Raw genomic sequence first — 22,434 nt, forward strand, 5'->3', positions numbered from 1 at the left:
GGGACCTCTTAAAGGCCTGAAAGCTTGAACAGTTACATGACTGCCAAATGCCAGAACTGTCAGTACTCCATCTCATGGCAGCCAGCGTGCAATCCAGTTCAGAAATCCTGGTTTAGAGTTTTTAGAGTCTGCACCTAGGACCACTCTCACATATACTATAGGTTGGGTGCCCTGGGAACCTGAAACAGAAATCTGCAGGTGATTACAGAGGATGGGAGAAAAGAGGGATGTGATCTCAGGAACAACACCTGGAAGGATGTGACAGGAACAGCATAGAACAAAGGGAGAAGCTGAGCTGCAATGCAGGTGTGCCTAAGCTTTAGCTAGTTTCACAGGGAGTCCTTGATACTAGGATGCTCTTCTGAGATGCTCTGATTTGAGGTAAGGGTTAGGTCTGTATGCCCACACATGGGGGGATGCAAGCTGCTGATGGCAAGGAGACACATCCCTTTAGTGCTGCCACTCCCTTTGGCCATGGCAGTTCCTGGTGAAGAACTTAGCAGTTGTTAGTGAACAGTACTCCGAGCATCTGCAGGTAGGAGTATTTCATTCTAGAAGAGGGTATCTGAGCAGTGCACAACATCCACTATAAACTTCAGATGGAAGCTTCTGCCTGGTACTGTTAACATTGCCTGGCCCTGTTGATCCATATGCAGTTGTCCCTCCACTCTAACCCACAGTACAGGCACAACCCAGAGAAACACACACCATTTCCTACCAGTAGTGAGCACGCAGATCTGTTTCTCGGACTGCCCTCCTTCCTTGCTTATCAGAGCAAATCCAATCAACTATTCCTTCTCAGGTTTCTCTAGGCAAGAGTCAAACACTGGTCTATGTAAACCCAAACTCCTGACATTCAGGTAAAACTTTATTTTCATGGTGACCTAATCCCAAGTGAACTGCATCCAGTATAAGGTCAAGAAATTCCCTTTAAAAAAATGTCCTCATACAATGTTTTCCTACTGACTAGAGCAGGGATAGTGATAAAAGAAGAGGAGAGGATTTGGTATCTTTTTAGCAAGTCTGGCATTATATGCAGCGTTTCTTTTTTTAGCTGGATGAATACTTAGTCTTCACCACCATCATATTTAATATCTTACTGTATTCTGAATTCCATGGAGTCAGCAAATTACTCTGCTTGAAGCTGTGCCATAAATAACATTTTCTTTAAGGAATATTTGAACAGTCTACATGTAAGTGGCACCGTTTCATTACAAATGAAGATATAATCGCTTATTGATCTGAAAAACATTTGGAACTGCTGAAATTTTTCATATTAAGGAAGACTTGGTAATGGAGTGTTCACATAAATTATTTAGCTGAGGTTCCTGTAACTTTGCATTTTCAGGTGGTTGCATTTGTTTGTCTTATTTGACTCAATAGGCTTCAGTGAATATTTCCCGAAGTCAAATAATAGGAAAAACCAACTGGGTAACAAAAATGAAAGTTAAATTTTATAGTAAGAAAAATCCTCAGTATTCATGTGATAAAATGACTGGGCTAAATATGAGTAACTTGCCCTCTGTGATTATTTTGTGTTACTTATGAACTCTACATTACATTAACTTCTCATGGCAGTATTTGTGTTTTTACTGTGGTACGAGAAGTGTTTTAAGTGTTTTATATGTACCGATTCTTTTAATCATCACAATAAGCAAATAAGCTTCTGGTGTGTCTTGTTAATAAGACTGTGAGGCCTGGGGCGCCTGGGTGGCTCAGTGGGTTAAACGGCTGCCTTCGGCTAGGGTCATGATCTCTGGGTCCTAGGATCGAGTCCCGCTTCAGGCTCTCTGCTCAGCGGGGAGCCTGCTTCTCTCTCTCTCTCTCTCTCTCCCTCTCCCTGCCTCTCTCTCCCTCTCCCTGCCTCTCCATCTACTTGTGATCTCACTCTGTCAAATAAATAAATAAAATCTTAAAAAAAAAAAAAAAGACTGTGTGGCCTATTGCATTTCAATACCCTCAGCCTCTCTGTGAGCGTGGAGGAGCATTGACATAAGTCCCTCTCTTCCAAGACATTTCCAGGTTTATCAAATTAATATGACTCCAAATTAAGGGAACAAAAGGACAAATCTCAGTGTCTTTTTTTTTTTTTTTTTTTTTAAGATTATTTATTTATGTGTGAGAGAAAGCACGAGTTGGAAGGAAGAGAGAATCTCAGGAAGACTCGGCACTGAGTGCATAGTCTGGTGCGGGGCTGGATCTCAGGATCATGGGATCACTACCTGAGCCAAAAGCAAGAGTCAGAAGCTTAACCAACTGTGCCACTCATGTGCCCCTTAATCTCAGTGTCTTTTTAAGACTAAGAATGAGATGATGATTCAGTAATCTGGGAGAGTTATTATTTAATACAGTCTCCACTTTCTAGTGAGAAAGATAGAACATGCTGCTTTGTAATGTCCTAGTTTGGATTTTGATATCATCTCATACTTTCTGCTGGAAAATCATTTTTTTCCTCTCTCTTTAGCAGCAAACATCCCTGTCTTACTTTCTTTTTTAACAGGCAGTAAAAATTTCAGTGTCAAGCGGCCTGTCTGAAATTTTACTCTGGTTGAGAAAAAAATGGAATTCTTTGAAGTGAAAGTAGAAATGAATTCATTTGTGGCCTGGCCAGTTTACCAGCTATGTGATTTTGAACAAGTTACTTTCCTCCTCTGAATCTCCATTTCCTCGTTTTAAAATTATGTAATAAATAATAACTATCTAAAGTGGGTATTTTGAAGGAAAAAAGACACTGTGCTTGTAAACAACTCCTTGAAATCTAAAATAGTATAGAAACATCAGAGGTAAAAGATTGTTGTATTATACTACTGTTTTTCAAATATACCCAAATATTTTAGATACTAAAATTTGGAAACAGAAAATGCTGTTTTTCTTTTTTACTTTTTTCTCTAAGATACTTTTCATGATTCTCAAAGTTCTAATTTTGAAGAAAAATGCAGCCTATAAATGTTATTTTTCCTAAACTGGTTTTTGCTTAACCGTTGGACGAGTCTCTTCTCCCTTGGCAATTTGTATATGCCTACATGATAGCACTTACTACAACTTTTTTTTTTTTTTTTAACTGATAGACTTGTATGTGTTCTGCACTGCACTGTAAGTACCATGCATACAGGCTTTTTGTATTGATTTGTGTTAGTGACCTCTGGAACTTTTTATCACTTAAGACTTAATAAACACATAATAATAAGTCTCTTTGGGTGCACGTGTAGGTAGATGGATGAATACCTAAGGATCAAAGATAAACAGGATACCAAGGACTTAATTTTTAAGGCCTGACAATATATAGGGTACATTTCCTTTCTCACTGCATTTATTAGAAAATGACTTATTTTCTATGTGTTTTTTTTGTTTGTTTTTTGTTTTTTAAGAGAGAGCGAGAACACTCGTGTGTGAGCAGGGGGAGGGGCAAAGAGGGAGAGGATCTCAGGCCGACTCCATCCTGAGCATGGAGCCTGATGCAGGGCTTGATCTCAAGACCCTGCGGTTATGACCTGAGCCAAAACCAAGAGTAGGACATTTAAAATCATCAGAGCCACCCAGGCACGCCAGCTGTGATATTTTAAATATTGTACTTTTTGCTCTTTTTATTGAGCAAAAAGAGCTCAATTATTGATATTGATAGTTTTATCAAAGATGAATTTTTTCTCTTTAATCAGCATTTCCTAATTTCTAAATATAATGTTAAAGAGTTATGCCTTGTTGGACATGTTCCTATGAATACAAGTTTCTAAATGTGCACAGAACTGCAAATATTTTCAGAGGCTGACCTTTGAGCTCCTATACTTACAGAAACTCAAACACTATTTCCAGTCTTTTTTCAGAGGGAGACTGGCATACTGTTTTCAAGAGACCTTTGCTTTTCCTCCTACCAACATGCCTAGGATAGTAGGAGTCACAATTCAGAGCTATTGAGAGCTGTTTTCTCCTTGTTCTTTTAGTTATGCCTAAGGAGGAGGAGGGAAATGAGAGCCAACAAACTGTAATGTATATGTATCTGTACCATTATGAATTTCTAATAATTGGATTTCTTTCACTCAGTAATACTTTTGACAGCTTCATCCATCCATAAAACATTTCTAAGGCAGAAAGATAGCTGTTTTGTGTCCTTTTCTAAATTATTTAGAGTAAGAGGACTAACATAGCTTACTAATCTTTAGTGTACCATTCACAAGTGTATATAGTACTTAATGATATATATTTTCGTAATCCTTTCTTCCTAGTTCTGTTTTAGATACGTGTCTCTAAGTTCATCGTTTTTACCTATTTCAAATTTGTTGTCTCTTGTGTGTTAAGCAACTTTGAGTTACTTTATGAATCATTTTTAGAAAAATAATTAGTTGCATATAGGGATAATCTGTAAAGGATTGTCTAGGTTGGAGTTTTTGTAACATGTTTGAAATAACCAGCTGTCCCTGACTCATCACAGACATGTAATAAATATTTGCTGATTATTTCCTCACGGGTATTGAAAGTTTTCAGTAATATCAAATCCTGCATTCTATTTTCATATCCTAGGGCTTTAACCTAAGGAAATAAGCCTAAAAATGTAATATTTTCTACTTATAAAGATGTATGCTACAGCCTTATTTATAATAATGAAAAGTTGGGGCACCTTGGGTAGCTCAGTTGGTTAAGCAACTGCTTTCGGCTCAGGTCATGATCCTGGAGTCCCGGGATCGAGTCCCACATCAGCTCCCTCTCAGCAGGGAGTCTTTTTCTCCCACTGACCTCTCTCCTCTCATGCTCTCTCTCTCTCCTATTTTCTCTTCTTCTCTCTCAAATAAATAAATAAAATCTTTAAAAAAAAAAAACTTAAAGTTTTTATTTCAGTTAACCTTCTCAGACTCCTAAAATGACAGTAAGAGGAGATGCTAAGTGACAGATGCAAAGGACAAAACAGAAGAAACAAGAAAACCAGTATTTTGGGTGATGGAAACTAGACGAATGAGTGGTTACTGATCTAGAACAGGGTTTGGCAAAATTTTTCTGTAAAGGGCCAGGTAGTAAATATTTTGGATTTTGCTGGCCACCTGTAGCCTCCAGCATTCCTTCCTTTCTCCTTCCTCTTTTCTTCCCTTCTCTTCCTCTGAACTAATTCTTCTTTTTGAATCCTTTTAAAGTAGTAGAGAGAGAGGGAGAGAAAGAGAATCTAGCAAGCTCCAAGCTCTGCGTGGATCCCAACTCGGGACTTGATCTCACAACCTGAGATCATGACCTGAGCCAGAAACAAGAGTCGGAAGCTTAACTGACTGAGCCACCAGGTGCCCCTAAGGTATTTTATTTTATTTTTTTTTAATATTTTTTAAATAAACAACCCCTAAAGTATTTTAAAAGAATGTAAAAAACTGTTCTTCATTGGCAGGCCAGACTTGGTCTATGGACCAAATTTTGCCAACTCCTGGTTTAGAAAATCAGAGAAAATTGAAACCAAAGCCATTCCAGCACAGAATCCTAGAAAGACTCAGGAATTGGTGGTACCTGGAAGTGTACCACTTTCTATTGATATTTCCAGAAATGCCTGTTAAGATAGAACTGAAAACAAGAGAAATGAATATGTCTTTTTGACCCTTAAATCCTCTTCCTAACCTTACATAGCCAGATGACTGCACCTCTCTGACCCTGGCAGGTGAATGGAGGTTGATTTCCTGGCAAGTATGAACCACATATTCTGAACTGACCTACCACAAGCATAGATGAGAGTAAGGATTAAGCGTAAGTTAATTAAGTGAGACATACTGAATGTTAAGACCCTAGGCTCCTTTTAGCAACCAGAATGCTGACAGTAAGGCTTACAGTTTGAGGCATGAGTTGGAAGGTTTCTGCGTAGGAAATTAAACTAGGCAAGAGAGGAGTCTGATGAAATGGTCCTGTCATATCACACTGGCATGAAGTTCGTCTGTCAGCAAGTCCTGGCCATGCCAACAAAACTTTGAGTAAGTCTTTTAGTACCTTGCTCTTACATGTGGACAGCCAGTGATCCTCCTGCATTTGAAAAAATTCTCTAACATAGATGTCCTGATTGGAGGACAGGAAAATGCCATGAGGAACTTCCTCAAAATTCATCAATTTCAAAAAAAAAATCATCAATTTCCCCAAAGAGATAAGAAGCTGTTGTAGCTCTGAAATAAGACCTGAATGCATTAAACAAGGAACAATCAATGAAGGAAAAAACTTCTTGGAAATTAATAATATGGTTGTAAAATGAAAGATGGATTACAGTTGACCCTTGAACGATACAGATTTCAACTGCATGGGGCCACTTACATGCGGACTTTTTTTTTTTTTTTTTTTTAAATAAATGCAGTACAGTACTGTATATGTATTTTCTCTTTCTTGTCTTTTTTTTTTTTTTTAATTTTATTTATTTATTTGACAGACCACAAGTAGGCAGAGAAGCAGGTAGGGAGTGGGGGGAGTGGGGAGCAGGCTTCCTGCTGAGGAGAGAGCCCGACGCGGGGCTCAATCCCAGAACCCTGAGATCATGACCTGAGTCGAAGGCAGGGCTTCACCCGCTGAGCCACTCAGGCACCCCTTTCTTGTCATTTTCTTAACATTTTCTTTCCTCTAGCTTACTTTATTGTAAGCATATAGCATATGATACATAATAACATGTAAAATATGTGTTAACTATTGATGTAATTGCTAAGATGTCCAGTTAGTAATAGTAGTACTAATAAGTAATTAAGCTCTTGGGGAGTCGTTATACATGGATTTTTCAACTACACAGGTGTAGTGTTCCTAATGCCCATATTGTTAAGGGTGATTTGTGTTGAGGAGTAAAGATAAAGTTGAGGAGGTCTCCCAGAAACCAGGAAGCAAAGAGATAAAGGTGAAGGAACAGAAATGAGAAAAAAGATGATTACTTTAGGAGATCTAGTATCTTAGTAAGAGTTCTTTGAAGACAGAACAGTGAAAACTTAGATTATCAAGTAAAACTAGAAACTTTCCTAGAACTGAAGGAACATAGCTCTTCAGACTGAAAGATTGAAAAGGCACTTGAATGCTCAGCACACAATGCTCAGTAACTTCTTCATCCAAGATCAAGATGCATTTATCTGGGATGGGGGGCACCTTGGGGGCTCAGTCGGTTGAGGGTCCTACTCTTGGTTTCCTTTCAGGGTCCTGGGATTGAGCCCTGTGTCAGGCTCCCCACTCAGCAGGAAGCCTGCTTCCTCTATCCCTCTGTCCTTTTCCTACACGCGTTCTCTCTCTCTCTCTCTCTCCCTCTCTCTCCCTCTCTCTCTCTCTCACACACACAGACACACACACACACACACACACACTTTCTCTCAAATAAATAAATAAATCTTGAAAAAACAGATACATTATCCTGGAATTTCAAAACCATAGGGGCAAAGAATGTCACGTTTACAGAGAGAAAAGGCAAATCAATTATATTAGGAAAAAAATCAGAATGGCATCAGACTTTGCATTAACAGCACTAGAATCTAGAAGATAATGTAATGATGCCTTCAAAATTGGAGGGGAAATTGTTCTTTATCTAGACTAAGTGTTAATCAAGTGAAGATAGAATAAAGGTATTACCAGACATGTAAAAAATCTTAGGAATTTTCTGAAATTGGTGATTCATCAAAATGAGGGAGTAAATCAGAAAAGAAGAGAAGCTTTAAAATATCTAACACAAAATTGAGGGAAGGATGGGTGCCCAGATATCTCAGTCGGTTAAGCATCTGCCTTTGGTTCAGGTCATGATCCCAGCGTCCTGGGATCAAGCCCCTCATGGGGCTCCCTGCTCAGCAGGAAGCCTACTTCTCTCTCCCACTCGCCCTGCTTGTAGTCCCTCTCTCACTGTCTCTCTTTCTTTCTCTTTCTGTCAAATAAATAAATTCTTTTTAAAAATGAGGAAAGGTTATTTGTGGGATGATAGGATTGAAGGGCGGTAATAGCTGGGAAGCAAATCTAGAGGGCATCCAGTCTACTTTAGAGCCCATTAGAAGGTTTGGAGAAAGGAGTCTCTAACAAAAACAACAACAAAAAGTGATAGAGTGTTGAATCAAAGAGATCTGTACTTACAGTAGAGTGGGGGATGAATAAAAAATGATTATGTAGAAAACTGAACAAGTGAAAAATCAAGGCATTTAACTCCATGGGGAAAAATAGAGTTGTGTAACAATGGAGGTTTAGTCATGGTATACTACTTGTCTCAACATTTTTATTATTCCTGATAATGTACAAGAAATACATAACTATATTTGGTGCCAGTGACTGAGAATGGAAATAGATAAAAGGTAAGGTGCAAGTTTAATGAACTGTGTTTGGAACCTATTGGTTTCAGCTGTTGCATTAAAATGCAAATATACTCATCTAGATTTATCCAGGATGTTGTGTTTGGAGCTCAAGAGGGCTGAGAAAGAGCAAACAGAAGAATGAAAATAAATAAATGGATTGCATAATTGTCAATCACATTAAAACAGAGTGGGTGAGAGCTCCAAATAGATGATGTAGACTAGAGCATGAGAAGTGAATCAAAGGCAGAACCCTAGGGAAAACAGTCATTGTCTTAGATGTTTACAGATCTTAGGATACCCGTTTGGGCGTCATTGTAGGTATAGAAGAGTGAAGAGCCAATAAAGTCAGGGCTGCAAGGGTGAATATCTTTTCATAAACTTGACTATAAAGGAAAGAAAACAGACTTAGCTAGAGGAGGGGAATATAGGTTTCTTGTTTTATCTGTTTCATTTTTTTATTGCCATTTTTTTTTTAAGATGGAAGAGACATGAGCTGGAAAGACTGGTTTCTAGAAAGGAGCCAGTCAGAAAAACGTTTAAAAACATAGAAGAAAGAGGATAAAAACAACAAATGAAAGAAATGAAATGATGACTAACCAGGCACACGCCTGTTTTGTGGAGCCCAGAGTTTACTTGATGTGGTAGGGGAGGTGAGGGCTTAAGGAAAATGTCAAAGTAATGAGTACAAAATTAGATCCAGTTGGTTAAGCAGAAAGGGGGACCATGAAAGTTACAGCCTTAAAGTTTAAGATTCATTAGTTCTGAGTAAGTCCATGTCAGTTCCTGATAGTTTAAATTTCCAGAAGATAGGAAATACAAATAAGAGCACTGGTAGTTTAAAAAAAAAAAAAAAAAAAAAGCACTGGTAGTGATACTAGCCTTGCAGAGAAGCATACTTCTTTTGAGACTCCCTCTGGAATACACATAAGAGGCCAAGCTTCTTGGCCTCTTATCTTGTTATCTTGTCTGTTGATTTATATGCAAAACTTGGAACAGTGCTTATTAATTAGGTCCTTAGTAAATATTTGTTGAACATATGTTGGAACAAGAAGAAAAAGGATGAGATTTAATGCCATCTTAAATTTTAAGGAGGAAATGTTTTTGTAGTAGATAAGATTGTCAAATGAAGGGTGGATGGCAATGAAAATGGAACTTGAAGAGAGCAGTCATGATTTAGAAGAGACACTGAGGAAAGGAGGCAGAAGGATATTGTGTAATCAAGAGAATGGTTGAAATGATACAATCTCCAAAGAGACTAAATCTTCCTACTGTTTAACATTGCAGATAGTGAAACTGTTACTTCGTCATGGTGGAAATCCATTTCAAGCTAATAAGCACGGGGAGCGTCCAGTGGATGTAGCAGAGACAGAGGAGTTGGAATTGCTGCTAAAAAGAGAGGTGCCTTTATCTGATGATGATGAAAGTTACACAGGTTCGTTTCAAATAATCTTTATTCGACTGTTTGACATGGTATTTAGTAGAACATTCTGATTCTGCTGTGCAATATATAAAATGTTTGTGTTCTTAGGGTAAAACTAGTCAGCTATTAAGAATGATGAATTTAGTAACGTAGGTATTTGCTGCATGTCCCCTGTGTAAGTGAAAACATAATGTCATTGCCCTGTTTTTGTGACCACCCCACGCCTCCCCCACCCGACAAACTGCTATCATATTCAAGTCTCCTGCAGGACCTTTTCCCATTAATAGCTATCAGAACTGCTATTCTAACTTCTTTCATTCTTTTATAAATTAGGTACTAACCAAACCCTTCCTGTTTTTCCCAGCATTAATGAGTCATCTTTGCATTTTTATTTCTTTGATTTAGGTGGTTGAACTCTGGTCATTGTTGCAACATAGGGGCACAGTTTTTCAAAAACAGTTTTAAAAAGGAAAGATCTAAAAGAATAGTTCAGAAAACTTTTGGCATACTCCATTTTCTTGTAAACATAAATAGTTAAAAATGTAACAAAGTTTCCTGCATTGAGGAAAGTCTTTTGCATACGGGTTTGAAGGGTTCATGCTTTCAGGCAAAAATGAATGAACAAGAATTGATTCAGAAACACAACTGACCAGGTGCCTGGATGGATTTGATTCTTGATCTCAGCTCAGGTCTTGATCTCAGGGTTGTGAGTTCAAGCTCCGCATTGGGATCCACGCTGGGTGTGGATCCCACTTGACCATATTCTCACAAAATTTTAAAGAATTTCTGAGAAATTAGGTAATACTACTTCTTAAATACAAGGGAATAAAAATCAAACTATACTCATTTAATCTCAGCCATCGCCAGAAGGCAGTAAAATGACACCTATAATAGTTTTGAGGCAGAAAGGTCTACCCTTTACTTTTTTTTTTTGAGGTATAATGTCATATAACATATTAGTTTATATATATATAAACTAATATACATATATAAATATATGTATATTTTATATATATAACACATATAACATATTAGTTTCAAGTTTTAGCACTTGATTTGATATTTGTATCCATTGCAAAATGATTACTACAATGAGGCTAGTTAACATCCATCATCCTACATAGTTAATATTTTTTCTTTTCTTTTCCTTGTGATAAGGAGTTTTAAGATCTACTGAATTAACAACTTTCAAGTATGCAGTACAGTATTATTAACTATAGATATCATGCTGTATATTACATCCCCATGACTTAATTTATTTTATTACTGAAAGTTCATTCCTTTGACCCATTCTGCCCAGTGTTTCTCTGTTATCAATGAACTTGGCTTTTTGTTTTGGTTTGTATTGTTTTTAGATTCCACATGTAAGTGAGATCATAATGGTATTTGTCTTTTTCTTTCTGACTTAATTTCACTTAGCATAATGACCTCATGGTCCATCCATGTTATCTCAGATGACAAGATTTCATTCTTTTTTATGGCTGAGTAATATTTTGTTACATACATATACCACATTTATAGCCATTCATCCATAGATGGACACTTAGGTTGCTTCCATATCTTGGCTACTGTAAATAATGCTGTAGTGAATATAAGGATGCATATATCTTTTTGAGTTAGTAATTTTGTTCTTCAGATAAATACCCAGAAATGGAATTGCTGGATCTTGTGGTATTTCCTTTTATTTTATTTATTTATTTGTTTGTTTGTTTATTTATTTATTGAGGAGCTTTCATACTGTTTTCCATAGTGGTCACACTAAGTTACATTCCCACCAACAGTACACGAGGGTTCTGTTTTCTCTACATCTCTTTCACATCTTTGCTAATAGTTTTTATTTCTTTTTGATAATAGCCATTCTCACAGGTATGAGGGGATAGCTCCTTGTGGTTTCCATTTCCCTGATAATTAGTGATGTTGAGCATCTTTTTGTATACTGTGTGCCCAGGTATGTCATCTTTAAAAAAATGCCTGTTCATATCCTCTGCCCATTTTTTAATTGGATTGTTAGCTTTTGAGTTGTATGAGTTCTCTATATGTTTTAGATATTTTTATGTGTTATAATTTCTGAATATTTTCTACCATTCACTAGGTTACCTTTTCATTTTGTTGATGATTTCCTTTGTGTGCAAAAGTTAGAATCCCAGTATTTTATTATGAAAATGTTCAAATATACAGCAAAGCTCAGAAATACACACTGAATACCCTTTACCCACCAACTACATTTTATAGTTATTAACTTTTTACTATATTTCCTTTATTACAGTATCACATACTATCCATGTACATACAGTCCATCTTATTTTTTTGATGCATTTCATTAACTAGCGTTCAATTTTTGCATATTATTAAACTTACAAAGTATTTATTATTTATGCTTGTGAAATTAATAATTCTTTCTTTAATGAAATATACTGAGTTTTGAGAAATGTGTAGACCTGTGTAATCCAATCTTACCAAGATATATACTGTCTCCATCACTTCAGAAAGTTCTAAAGCCCTTTCCTAGTCCATTCTCATATCTACCTGATCATTTACACCCTTTATGGTAAAAATTATTGGGCAGGAATCATTAATGGCTGATAATCTAGAGGGGATTTTTTTGATGAAGAGCAGAATCTTTACATGGCCTTTTCACATTTATAAGAGAGGAAAACAGTGATGATAGGGAAGAGAAATTTAGCATCATCTGAACTGTGTGATTAAAATTACTGTCATCAAAGGAGGGACAGATGCACATTATGTGCCTTCAGATGTGATGGTGTGAGAAGGCTATAACATTACTTTTGTAACATTCTGGCTGTGATGCATAACCATGAAGAATGTTCTGTTTTTTTTCTTTTCAAAAGCCAGTGCCATGGAAGATTAAGAAATGTCAATGTCATAAAATGATTAAAATGTTGCAGACTATGTAAAGAGATAATAATTAAAGGCAATACCTGTTCCTTGGCTGTATCCTCTACTGGAGAGGGGAAGTGACTATAGAGGACATTATTAGATCATTTAACAAGGGAAATGGATGGTAGATTAGTGTTGTATCCATGTAAATTTATGAAGTAGACAACTATATTGTGGTGACAAAGAATATGTTTATGTCTTAGGAAATACTTATTTCTTAGGAAATATTCACTGGAGTATATAGGGGTAAAGAGCCATCATATATATAGTTTGCCTTCATATAGTTCAAAGGAGGAAAATTTATATATACATACATGTATAGAGAGAATGCAAATTATACAGCAAGAGAGTGTAACAATAATAAATTTGGGTGAAGTATATATAGTATTTAGTATTTTATTCTTTCTAGCTTTTTGTGAGTTAGAAATTAATTCCAAGTGAAATCGAAAATATATATTAATATATAAAGTTTCCTTGCTTTGTCCATTGAAAGGATATAAAAGTGATGACATTAAGACAGTAAGCAATAATCATTCCTGATGTCCAGACTTTGATCTTGAAATATTTTCTACTAAAAGAAAACTAGGGATTCTTGAAAAAAAATGGATGATGCTATGTCTGGGACAGGAAATAATATAAGCTTGAAACATCTTGTCATTACAGATTCCAAGGAAACAGTCAAAACCTTGTCAAAGAACCTTAGGAGACAACTTGGAGAGCAGTTCACACTGGCCATAGATGGGATAGTTTGAGTTTCAAAAGGGTATTATAGATAATGTAAACCCATCATTTATGTTTAAATCTATGAATCTATAGAGATAAATTTTTTAATTCAGCATCATCAGAGGACTAATTTGTTATCTTAAAAATTAGGCAGAACTGGGAAAAAATTATTTATTTTGCCTTTCCTATATGAACTTTGTCATTGGGTAACCTCATTATAGGTGAGAAGTATTTTCGTTTAAGATTAATCCAGCCAAAAGAATGAGGAAAAAAGATTAACTGTTTGCAATCCCCAATTAGTTAATATATCTAAGCATTGAGGATTGATCAGTAGTTGTTAACATTAAATTTTTTAAAAAAGAAAATATTGCATGCCCCCTGATGAAGGAATACCAATTCTCAGTGCTCAGGATTCAACTGCAACATGTAGGAAATACCAGGGTAAGAGGGATATGCTGACCTGCATCCAGCAAAATCTAGACTGTGGGAACCCCAAACAGCTCCAGTTCTTCAACTGCAATCTATCTAGATTGCATAAAAATGATAAAGGATAACTCATAGGAAAAAATTAAAATGTTTAAAAGGAGTTAAGACTAAAAAATTAAACATGTATTTAATAGGTGATTTATACTTTTCGGGGGAGGGTGTGCAAAACTAGTCACAATAGATGTCACATAGAAGATCCAGGATATTAGGGTTATTTTAATAATAAGAAATTCTTAAGATGATACGTTAGGAAAAGCCTGGTAAGTTTTCAGTAGTTTTGAGAGAGACCAGCAATAGTGATAGTTCCTTTACCTTCCACTACTCAGAGGAAAGCTACTGCTTTGACCACTCTAACTTTGGGTTGTACTTTGCTAACAAAGGAAAGCAGCCCTTCAGAGTTGCCTGCAAATTCAAGAGAAGGATTGTTCTGAACCGAAAGAATAAATAGAACTAAATAAAACTACTAGAGGAAACAGATGACTTGAACAATAAAAATGAACACAGGTATAGCTAGTAAAAATCACAACTACGCAAGCAGAACTCCAGTGAGAAGTGATCATTGTTGGGACTTACTAGACTAGAAAATCAAGTAAAATAAATCCTCACAACACAGCAAAAAGACAAAGGGGAAGAATCCTGAAAGAAAAGATAATAGAAAAAAAAAAGAAAAGATAATAGACTTTGGGAATAGATCTAGGAGACCTAACAGATCTAACATATGAGTAACATATGTATGGGGATTTAATAGGGAAAAAGGAAACAGGTGAAGAATAGTCCTCAGTTAAACAAATAGAAGAAAATTTTCCTGAGCTATAGATAGCCTGAATTCATCAATAATAAAGGTCAGTGAGTTCCGGATAGTTTAATGAAAATGCACACACACACACACACACCCTAGACATATATTGATCAATTTCCTTCATTCTGAATGTAACAAGTTAATCTGCAAGGAAATACTGTCACATTGGCATTGGACTTCTAACTGGTAACTGTGGAAGATAGAACCTTAAGAGAAAAGAACTGTACCATAAAAATTGTATACCTGATCAAGGTATTATTCCCCTGACAGGGTAAAAGAAAGATATTAGCAGACATGTAAGCATTTAGAAAATGCATCAATGTGTAAATTTTCTTACATTTAAAAAAAAGAAATACTGGAAAAATAAACTAACAACTTAAAAAACTGGTTGCCTAATAGGAGAAAGGATAAAAAGAGAGGTATATGAATGGTCAGTTTTTTTTGAAAAACAGTCTGACAATAGCTAACAAAATACAACAGCCTTCATCTTTTAGAGATATGTCCTGAAATATTTGTAGATGAAATGATAGGTTGAATAGGATATGCTTCAAAATGACACAGGGATTGGATTAATAGAGGTATGGATTGGCCACATTGAAGGCTATTGGAGCTGAGTGATGGGTACCTGACATGGTGGTTCAGTATAATATTGTCTACTTTTTTGTAAGTTCAAAGTTGGCCTTGATAAAAATGTTTTTTTTAAATATGTATGCTCCTTGATCTAGCAGACACACTTCTGGGAATATCTCATGTTTATCACAGCCCTGTTTTTAGTGGCAAAAGAAAAAATAAATAGTGATATAAAGGATTGATTGCATAAACTGAGGTAGATGGCCACACAGGGGACTATTTATTGTACAACCATGTGAAATAGCATGTCTTACTGCTCTTAGTTGGAGAAATTTTCATAAGATACTTTGAGTTAGAAAAATCAAGATAAATCCTCTTACTATCTCTTTTTTTGTAAAAATGAATAATGTTTTTTAAAATCTCTATGTATTGGGCGCCTGGGTGGCTCAGTGGGTTAAACCGCTGCCTTCAGCTCAGGTCATGATCTCAGGGTCCTGGGAGTCCCACTTTGGGCGCTCTGCTCAGCAGGGAGCCTGCTTCCTCCTCTCTCTCTGCCTGCCTCTCTACCTGCTTGTGATCTCTCTGTCAAATAAATAAATAAAATCTTTAATAAAATAAGATAAAATAAAATTTCTATGTATGTTTGTATATGTACATATATTTGTGTAAAATCTTACAAGCATGGAGCAGAATCTGAAAGGATATAGACCTAGCTAAAAGTGTTCTGTTGAGTCTGTTTACTAACATCACACGTATTCTTCTAACGGCCAGATTCCTTAGCTGCCTTTTCAGTCTTTCTCTAGATTTTGACAGTGTTGAACCATGTTCTTTCTAAAATTCTCCTATGTTTTTTGGGATGTAATTCTCTCCAGGCTTTGATCTAGCTTCCTGGAAAGTTTCTTCTTAATTTCCTTCTAGAATCTCATCTTCATTTCTTCCTCATTTCCATATACTCCTGTGTTAGTTTTTCTAAAGATTTTACTCTGGACCCTTCATGACACATATTCTCACAGGTAAATTTCATCCTCACTCACAGTTTTAATTACCATCAATGTAGCGAGGCCTTCAAATATCACTCTATCTTTCTCTTAAGCCTCAACTTGTATATTTAGCTGCCCTTTGGATATTACCACTTAGAATTACACAGAAGTCAGTAGCCCTGACTAGAACTTCTTTTTCTTCCATTTACACTCCTTTTTTCGTGCTTTTCCTGTCTGAATTGGTGATAGCATCATTCAGCTATACATATGTCACTTGTTAGATGTCCTAAGCTCTTTTTCCTTCAGTTCAGTTATCCAACAACTATTTTGAAGCATTCATTATGTGTTAGACATTGTTTAAGTACTAGGGATACAGCTCATTAAGAAAATGAAGATACTCACATAATCATCCACCTACCCCTGTCAGTTTCTACTTTTAAAATACAGTATATCCATCTACCAGTTACAAGCTCTAAGTTATTTGAACATCTTTGTGCTATATGAAATCGTCTTGATTTCATAATTTAAAAATTTCGTATTTCCATAATAGTTGAATTTACATTGGCTTTCATAAGAAAGTAAGAAAATAAGATTTGAAAATCAGAAGATTTTTTTATATGATATGTTAATTTTCCCATTTATTATGGCTACCAACTCTATAATTTTGGTCTCTTCAGAAAACAGTAGCTGTGAAAACATATTATAAAATTTTCCATTAGAAAGAGGTATTACAGCAAATTTTTCCCATGGAAGAGGGAAGGTGTCTTATTTGAACTTAAATGTTGAACTAGAGTGAAACACATCATCTAGAACCTTTTTGATTTTTCACTGATTTTGACTATTTCATGTGTTCATCAACTATGTATTGATTTTTCAGAATATTTCTTTTCCACATGATGAATGTGCCTGAATTATTGCTTGATCAAAGTCCCTCAAGGAATGATGCAAAAACTGTCAGTAAGTATCATACAAAGATTTTGGAGTTGCTGAAAAAGACTGATGAAAATACCCAATTTATTGCTTAATTTACATGAGGTCCTTGTTAGACTTAACTTTATCAAACTTCATCCGATCTAAATTTAGAATGTATTACTATGTAATCAAGAGTTAATGTAACTGCCCATAGCTGTTTGTATGTGTAAGGCCTGATAGCATCATTATCCATCTGGTATAGCTCATGATCCATGTGACAGATACACTTTAAGTATTGCAAAGTTAGGGAATGTAACCAAGGCATTGAATTTTAGAAATTAATGAATTTGGAGGAAATAAAGGGTGTTAAATATGTAACATTTTAAATATGGTTTATTCCATTAGGCGTTGTGCTTTATGACAGTGCTACTCAGGTCAGGATAGCTGTTCCACAAACTATTACTGGTCCTCGAGATAAGGAGCTTGTGCCAGAATGTAAATCAATGCATTCCCTCCTCTCTCAAAAAGGGAAAAAGGCTGTGAGTAAACATCAGCTGAACTAAGCAGTGTGCTAGTTGACATAATTGCTTTCCATTTTTGGTGCAGGCTCCTTATTTCTTCACAGATAAATAGTAAACAATTTACAGACTGGCCTCAGTTGAAGGACTACACTGAATAGCTTGTCATACATATCAAACATTTACGATATTGTTGCAGGAATACATGTCCTGGTTAGTACAGCTTATTTGTATACAAATGTGCGGCACTTTTAAATTTGCATAATTCTTTAGTCTTTCCCCCCTCCCTCCCTGCCACCTTCTGCCCTTTTCCCAGTCTTATTCCACATTATCTTCCTGCATAGAAATTCTTTCTAATAATGGTGTTTGCTACAAATATTTGCTTCTTGCTACCCTGCTGAGGACTCAGTCGTATTCAGAGAGTTGTATCATGCTCATGAGACATAATTATGGTCATAGAGAAGTGGGTAACTGTGTCACACAGCGCGCCCACCCAGTACTTTCTGACTTTCATTAATTGCCAAAGTGGAGATTCTGTTGCAAATATGCAGACATTGATTTTATTACTTAAAGTGGCCAGTGAACAAAGTTGAAAATACCAATCATTGTCAGAAAAGTCATGCATCTTTTTCTTGTACTTTGACCACCAGAAATCTGACCTTGTTTATTAAGCAGCTGCTGCAAACTTTACTCACTTGCATACTTCAACTTAAGCAGGAGATGCTCCATCATAATAAATAGATGAGGTACATTTTAGCATCTGCTGTAAAACAGATTAAGAAACTTCTAAAAAGTGATATATTGTTACCCGCTGGTGTTTACTGAGTACATTTCTGTGTCATAAAATACACAAAATGACCAGTATTTTGAAGCCTTATTTTCTTAATATTAAAATAATAAATTGTTAACTATTCTAATATATTGTCATAATTTGTGAAATTCATTTCCTCAGTTTTATATTTCAGGAGCCATGAAAATATGACTGGTTGATAGATGCATATATGGAATTATAACAGTTAATAAATCAAGAGATCAAAAAACCTAATTATTTAAGTCAAAATATACCAGAATTTTTTTTTAGTGGATTATGTGATGTTAATTGTTTAACATAGGAAGAAGCATCACCTAAGGAAGTTTTAAAGCAAGTCTTTTAATCTTAGAAGTATGAAGATATCTACAGGAAGAAATTACCCAAGATGATTTTAGAGTGTTAAAAATATTTACCAATATACTTGATCATTAGGAATTTAGAATTGATAGAGCATTTTATAGGGTAAAGGAGTTTGCATGTTAGTCTACTTAAAATTAGGATTCTTCTGTTTAAGATGTAAAGAAGATTTTATCTTCTTGCTTTCTGAATGGCATTTTTAAGTCACTTCCAATATAAATGTTAGGAAGTGGGTTAGGTCAAGTTTGGAAAATTTTAATCCATTTATAACCCAAGAATGTTATTTTAATTAGGACTGTTAGCTACCTTTGGTTAAATCTTTTTCTGACATTGTTGAGTGGTAGCAAGCACAGTGTGGGTGTTCAGCACCCTTTATTTTTCACATATCCCTATGGTACCAGTGTTTAGAGGAAGTGAAAGACACTTAGGTAACCATTATGTATGGAGGGCTGAGCATACAGCATGATAGGCAATGAAATATTCTTTGATTTAATGACCAGAAGAAATTCCCTAGTGATTTGCATAGTTTTTTGCATGCTTTGCTTTTTCTCCTCTGCTTTGTGACATATATGGTACACTTTACACACAGAGTTCTGAATTTTAATTTTTCAAACTTTCTTCTGAATATCACCAGCTGCTTCTTCCTGAATCCTAAACAAACAAAAAGCCTCTACACTTCTCTTATTTGAAACTCAGTACTTTCAAATCAATACAGATTTTACCATGTCTTAATTTTAATTATAGCAACCTAGTTCCAGAGCTTAAGAATTTTTAATTCTACACGGAGTGTTTTTTAAAGAAAAATATATATGTCAAAGTTTGTTAAGTGGAGAAAAGGGAAACAAAATGAACTAAATTACCGTTTACTATAGATACTCACTTTTTTAGCAATGTCTATAAAAATTACACAGCTCTACATTTTTACTTACTCCTGTATTAGGAAAAATAAGTGGAGAATTGTTGCAGCTGAGATTTTTTTGGATGTCTGCAAATGAATACTTTACAAGCCTCTAAATTGTATGTTACATAAAATAATAGTCTGCTAAATATCCTTCTTTGAAGTTCATGTGCATATAATAGTAAAGATATTTCAAGAGTATTTGCCCAAAATATGTAAAATTATTTATCATAAATGTGAAACGAATAGGTTTTTTGTTAATATGTTAACTTGATGGTTTTTATTACAAACTGGATTTCTACCAGTGTCTAGCAACTTAAAGTGAGTCTGTCACATAATTATGGTAGTTGAGATATTACTGAATATTTAAGACAAACTCTGTAAAAGATACATTTGGGCAGAACCCTTAAAGAACTTTGACTTAAAAAAAAAATGCTTACATTTGAATGAGTTCAGCGTTAGCTATATCATCCTGTCTGCAGAAAAATGTTTTATCTAGTCATGGTTAAAAGGACCTCCATGTAATAAACATACATCTATCTATCTATCTGTATATATATATATATATATGTATACACACAGACATACACACACATATAGTGTAATTGTATATTATATATATATATATATATATATATATTCGTTATGGAATTAGCTGAGACTGGGTGATTTTGTCAGTTTCCTTTAGTGACATCAAAATTTTTGTAGTGATACTAGTCTTATTTTTAGGAGATAAATCTTGATCAATTTATACTTTATAGAAGTAGTTTCTATGTTACTGACATTTTAGTAGGAAGGCAATGTGTATAATTATAATTAAGTGAGGGAGTATACAGAGTGTTGTGGTACTTGATTTTATTTCCTATGTAGATTTTGCTTTTAGACTTAGTATTTTCAACTGTTGATTATATTCTCTTCCTTCCCCAGCTCGCCCCTAAACTCTTGCCTATAATTCTCTTACCTATATCTATTACAATAGAAATACAGTGAAAATATGTCCTCATATGGCATACTTATTTCTAGATAGATGTATGACTGCTCATCTATAAAGCAGAATTAAAATACCCAAACTTTGGGGTGCCCAGCTGGCCCAAAGCGTGCAACTCTTGATCTCGGGGTTGTAAGTTCAAGCCCCCACCGTTGGGTGTAGAGATGACTTAAAAATAAAATCTTTAAAATACCTAAACTTTACTTAGGAATATTGTGGCTTAGAAGTTGAGATTTACAAGAGACTATGTAAAATTACCTAATGTTTTATTTCCCGGTCTCTGAGTTATAGTTCTCAATTAGTTTAGGGATATGAAAACTGTAATGATTTGTTTACTAAAATGCAGCTGTATTTTTTTTTTAGTGTTACTTCTTAAACTATATAATATAAATAACTTATATAATTAGTCCTTAAATATATTAGATGTGGTTAGTGAACTATTATAGAGCAAAGGAGCAACCCAAAATATGTATGAGAGGCATGCAGCAGTTGTGAAGTACTCCTTTATTGAAGTCCCAGAGAATCTCTGAAACTTAGAATCAGATTTTCAGGAAACAGTCTCAGCAAAAGACTGAGATTATAGAGAGAGCACAGATTGTTGCAAAGTCCTCTCAGAGGAGGAGAGGCCTGTTGTAGAGATCCACCAGAAAACTGCTGAAGAAATGTTTTCCCCATTATCAGTACAAAAAGAAAAACGGATTTAAAGAAAGTCAGGTGAATGAAAGACAAGAAGGACCAAGATGCACAAACAGAACAATTGGTCTTCGAAAATATAAATAATATAGAAAGCAGGAGGATAAATTCTTCTTGGTATTCTTGGCGATCCTTGGAGGGCAATCAATCTGCTAACCATAACAACAAAAGGCTGTGGTGAAAAAGTAGACCTGGAAAGTCCTTGGAATTCAAAATACTTATCATTACTCAAAATAAATATTCTATACAAGACTGAAAAACAGACTGGGTATTGCCGAAGATCTTGAGATCAAAGAGAACAGTATATAAAACATTTTTAAAAAGACACTGAAAATACGAGGAAAAAGATAAAGACAAACAAACAAAACACATGCCCAGGATAATATAGTGTTCATCTTTAAAAAGAGCAAATGCTAAGAAGAAAATAAATCTTTTAGTTGAAGAAAATGTCCTTTAAAGAAAGATTTATATTTGTGGATCAAAGGGAAAATTTAAAGAATAGAAAGAAGGGGAAAAACAAAACCAAAAGCCCACATCCAGATACATCACAACTTCAAGGATAAAGATTTTTTTTAAATCCTATAGGCTCCCGGAATCACAGGGAAACATGTTACGTACAAAGGAAAGAGAGTGTCATCTGGTTTCTCATTCTTAAATGTTTTAGAAGACAGGTGGAGGGGCACCTGGGTGGCTCAGTCAGTTAGGCATGTGCCTTCAACTCGGGTCATGATCTCAGGGTCCTCAGATCAATCCCCGAATCGGGCTCCTAACTCAGCAGGGAGACTACTTCTCCCTCTGCCTGCTGCTGTCCCTGCTTGCGCTCTCTCTCTTGTTCTCTGACAAATAAATAGGTGAAATCTTAAAGAAAAAAAAAAAAAAAAAGACAGGTGTAGCTATAGTTACACCATTCTGTGAAATACTGTTTTGAACTTAGAATTCCATTCCCACCCAACTATCACTCAAGTGTAAAGAAAAACCTTGGATATGCTTTCTTTTCTTTTTCTGAAAAAAACTACTTAAATTTTTACTCTTCACAAATACAAAATACAAGTCTAAAAGGAGGATACAAAGGCTAACTCGGGATTTTGGTGAAAAATTCCAGAGTGACAGCAATGAGCAATTGGTATATTTC

General features: G+C 35.4%; 1 protein-coding gene across 8 annotated transcripts in view; it reads left to right on the forward strand.

The window, feature by feature from the left end:
• ANKRD12 (ankyrin repeat domain 12) overlaps positions 1 to 22,434 on the forward strand; it is a 124,054-nt gene that overhangs the window by 65,416 nt on the left and 36,204 nt on the right. For 7 of the 8 annotated variants that reach the window (XM_059140087.1, XM_059140086.1, XM_059140085.1 and 4 more), the window contains one exon: positions 9,534 to 9,681. In XM_059140087.1, the coding sequence (XP_058996070.1) occupies positions 9,534 to 9,681 (148 nt within the window). Of the gene's footprint in view, positions 1 to 9,533; positions 9,682 to 17,002; positions 17,083 to 22,434 lie in introns of those variants that run through there. The other variant, XM_059140093.1, reaches the window with a different exon arrangement.

Source organism: Mustela lutreola, chromosome 11, assembly GCF_030435805.1.
Source record: "Mustela lutreola isolate mMusLut2 chromosome 11, mMusLut2.pri, whole genome shotgun sequence".
In the NCBI taxonomy this organism is placed as follows: domain Eukaryota; kingdom Metazoa; phylum Chordata; class Mammalia; order Carnivora; family Mustelidae; genus Mustela; species Mustela lutreola.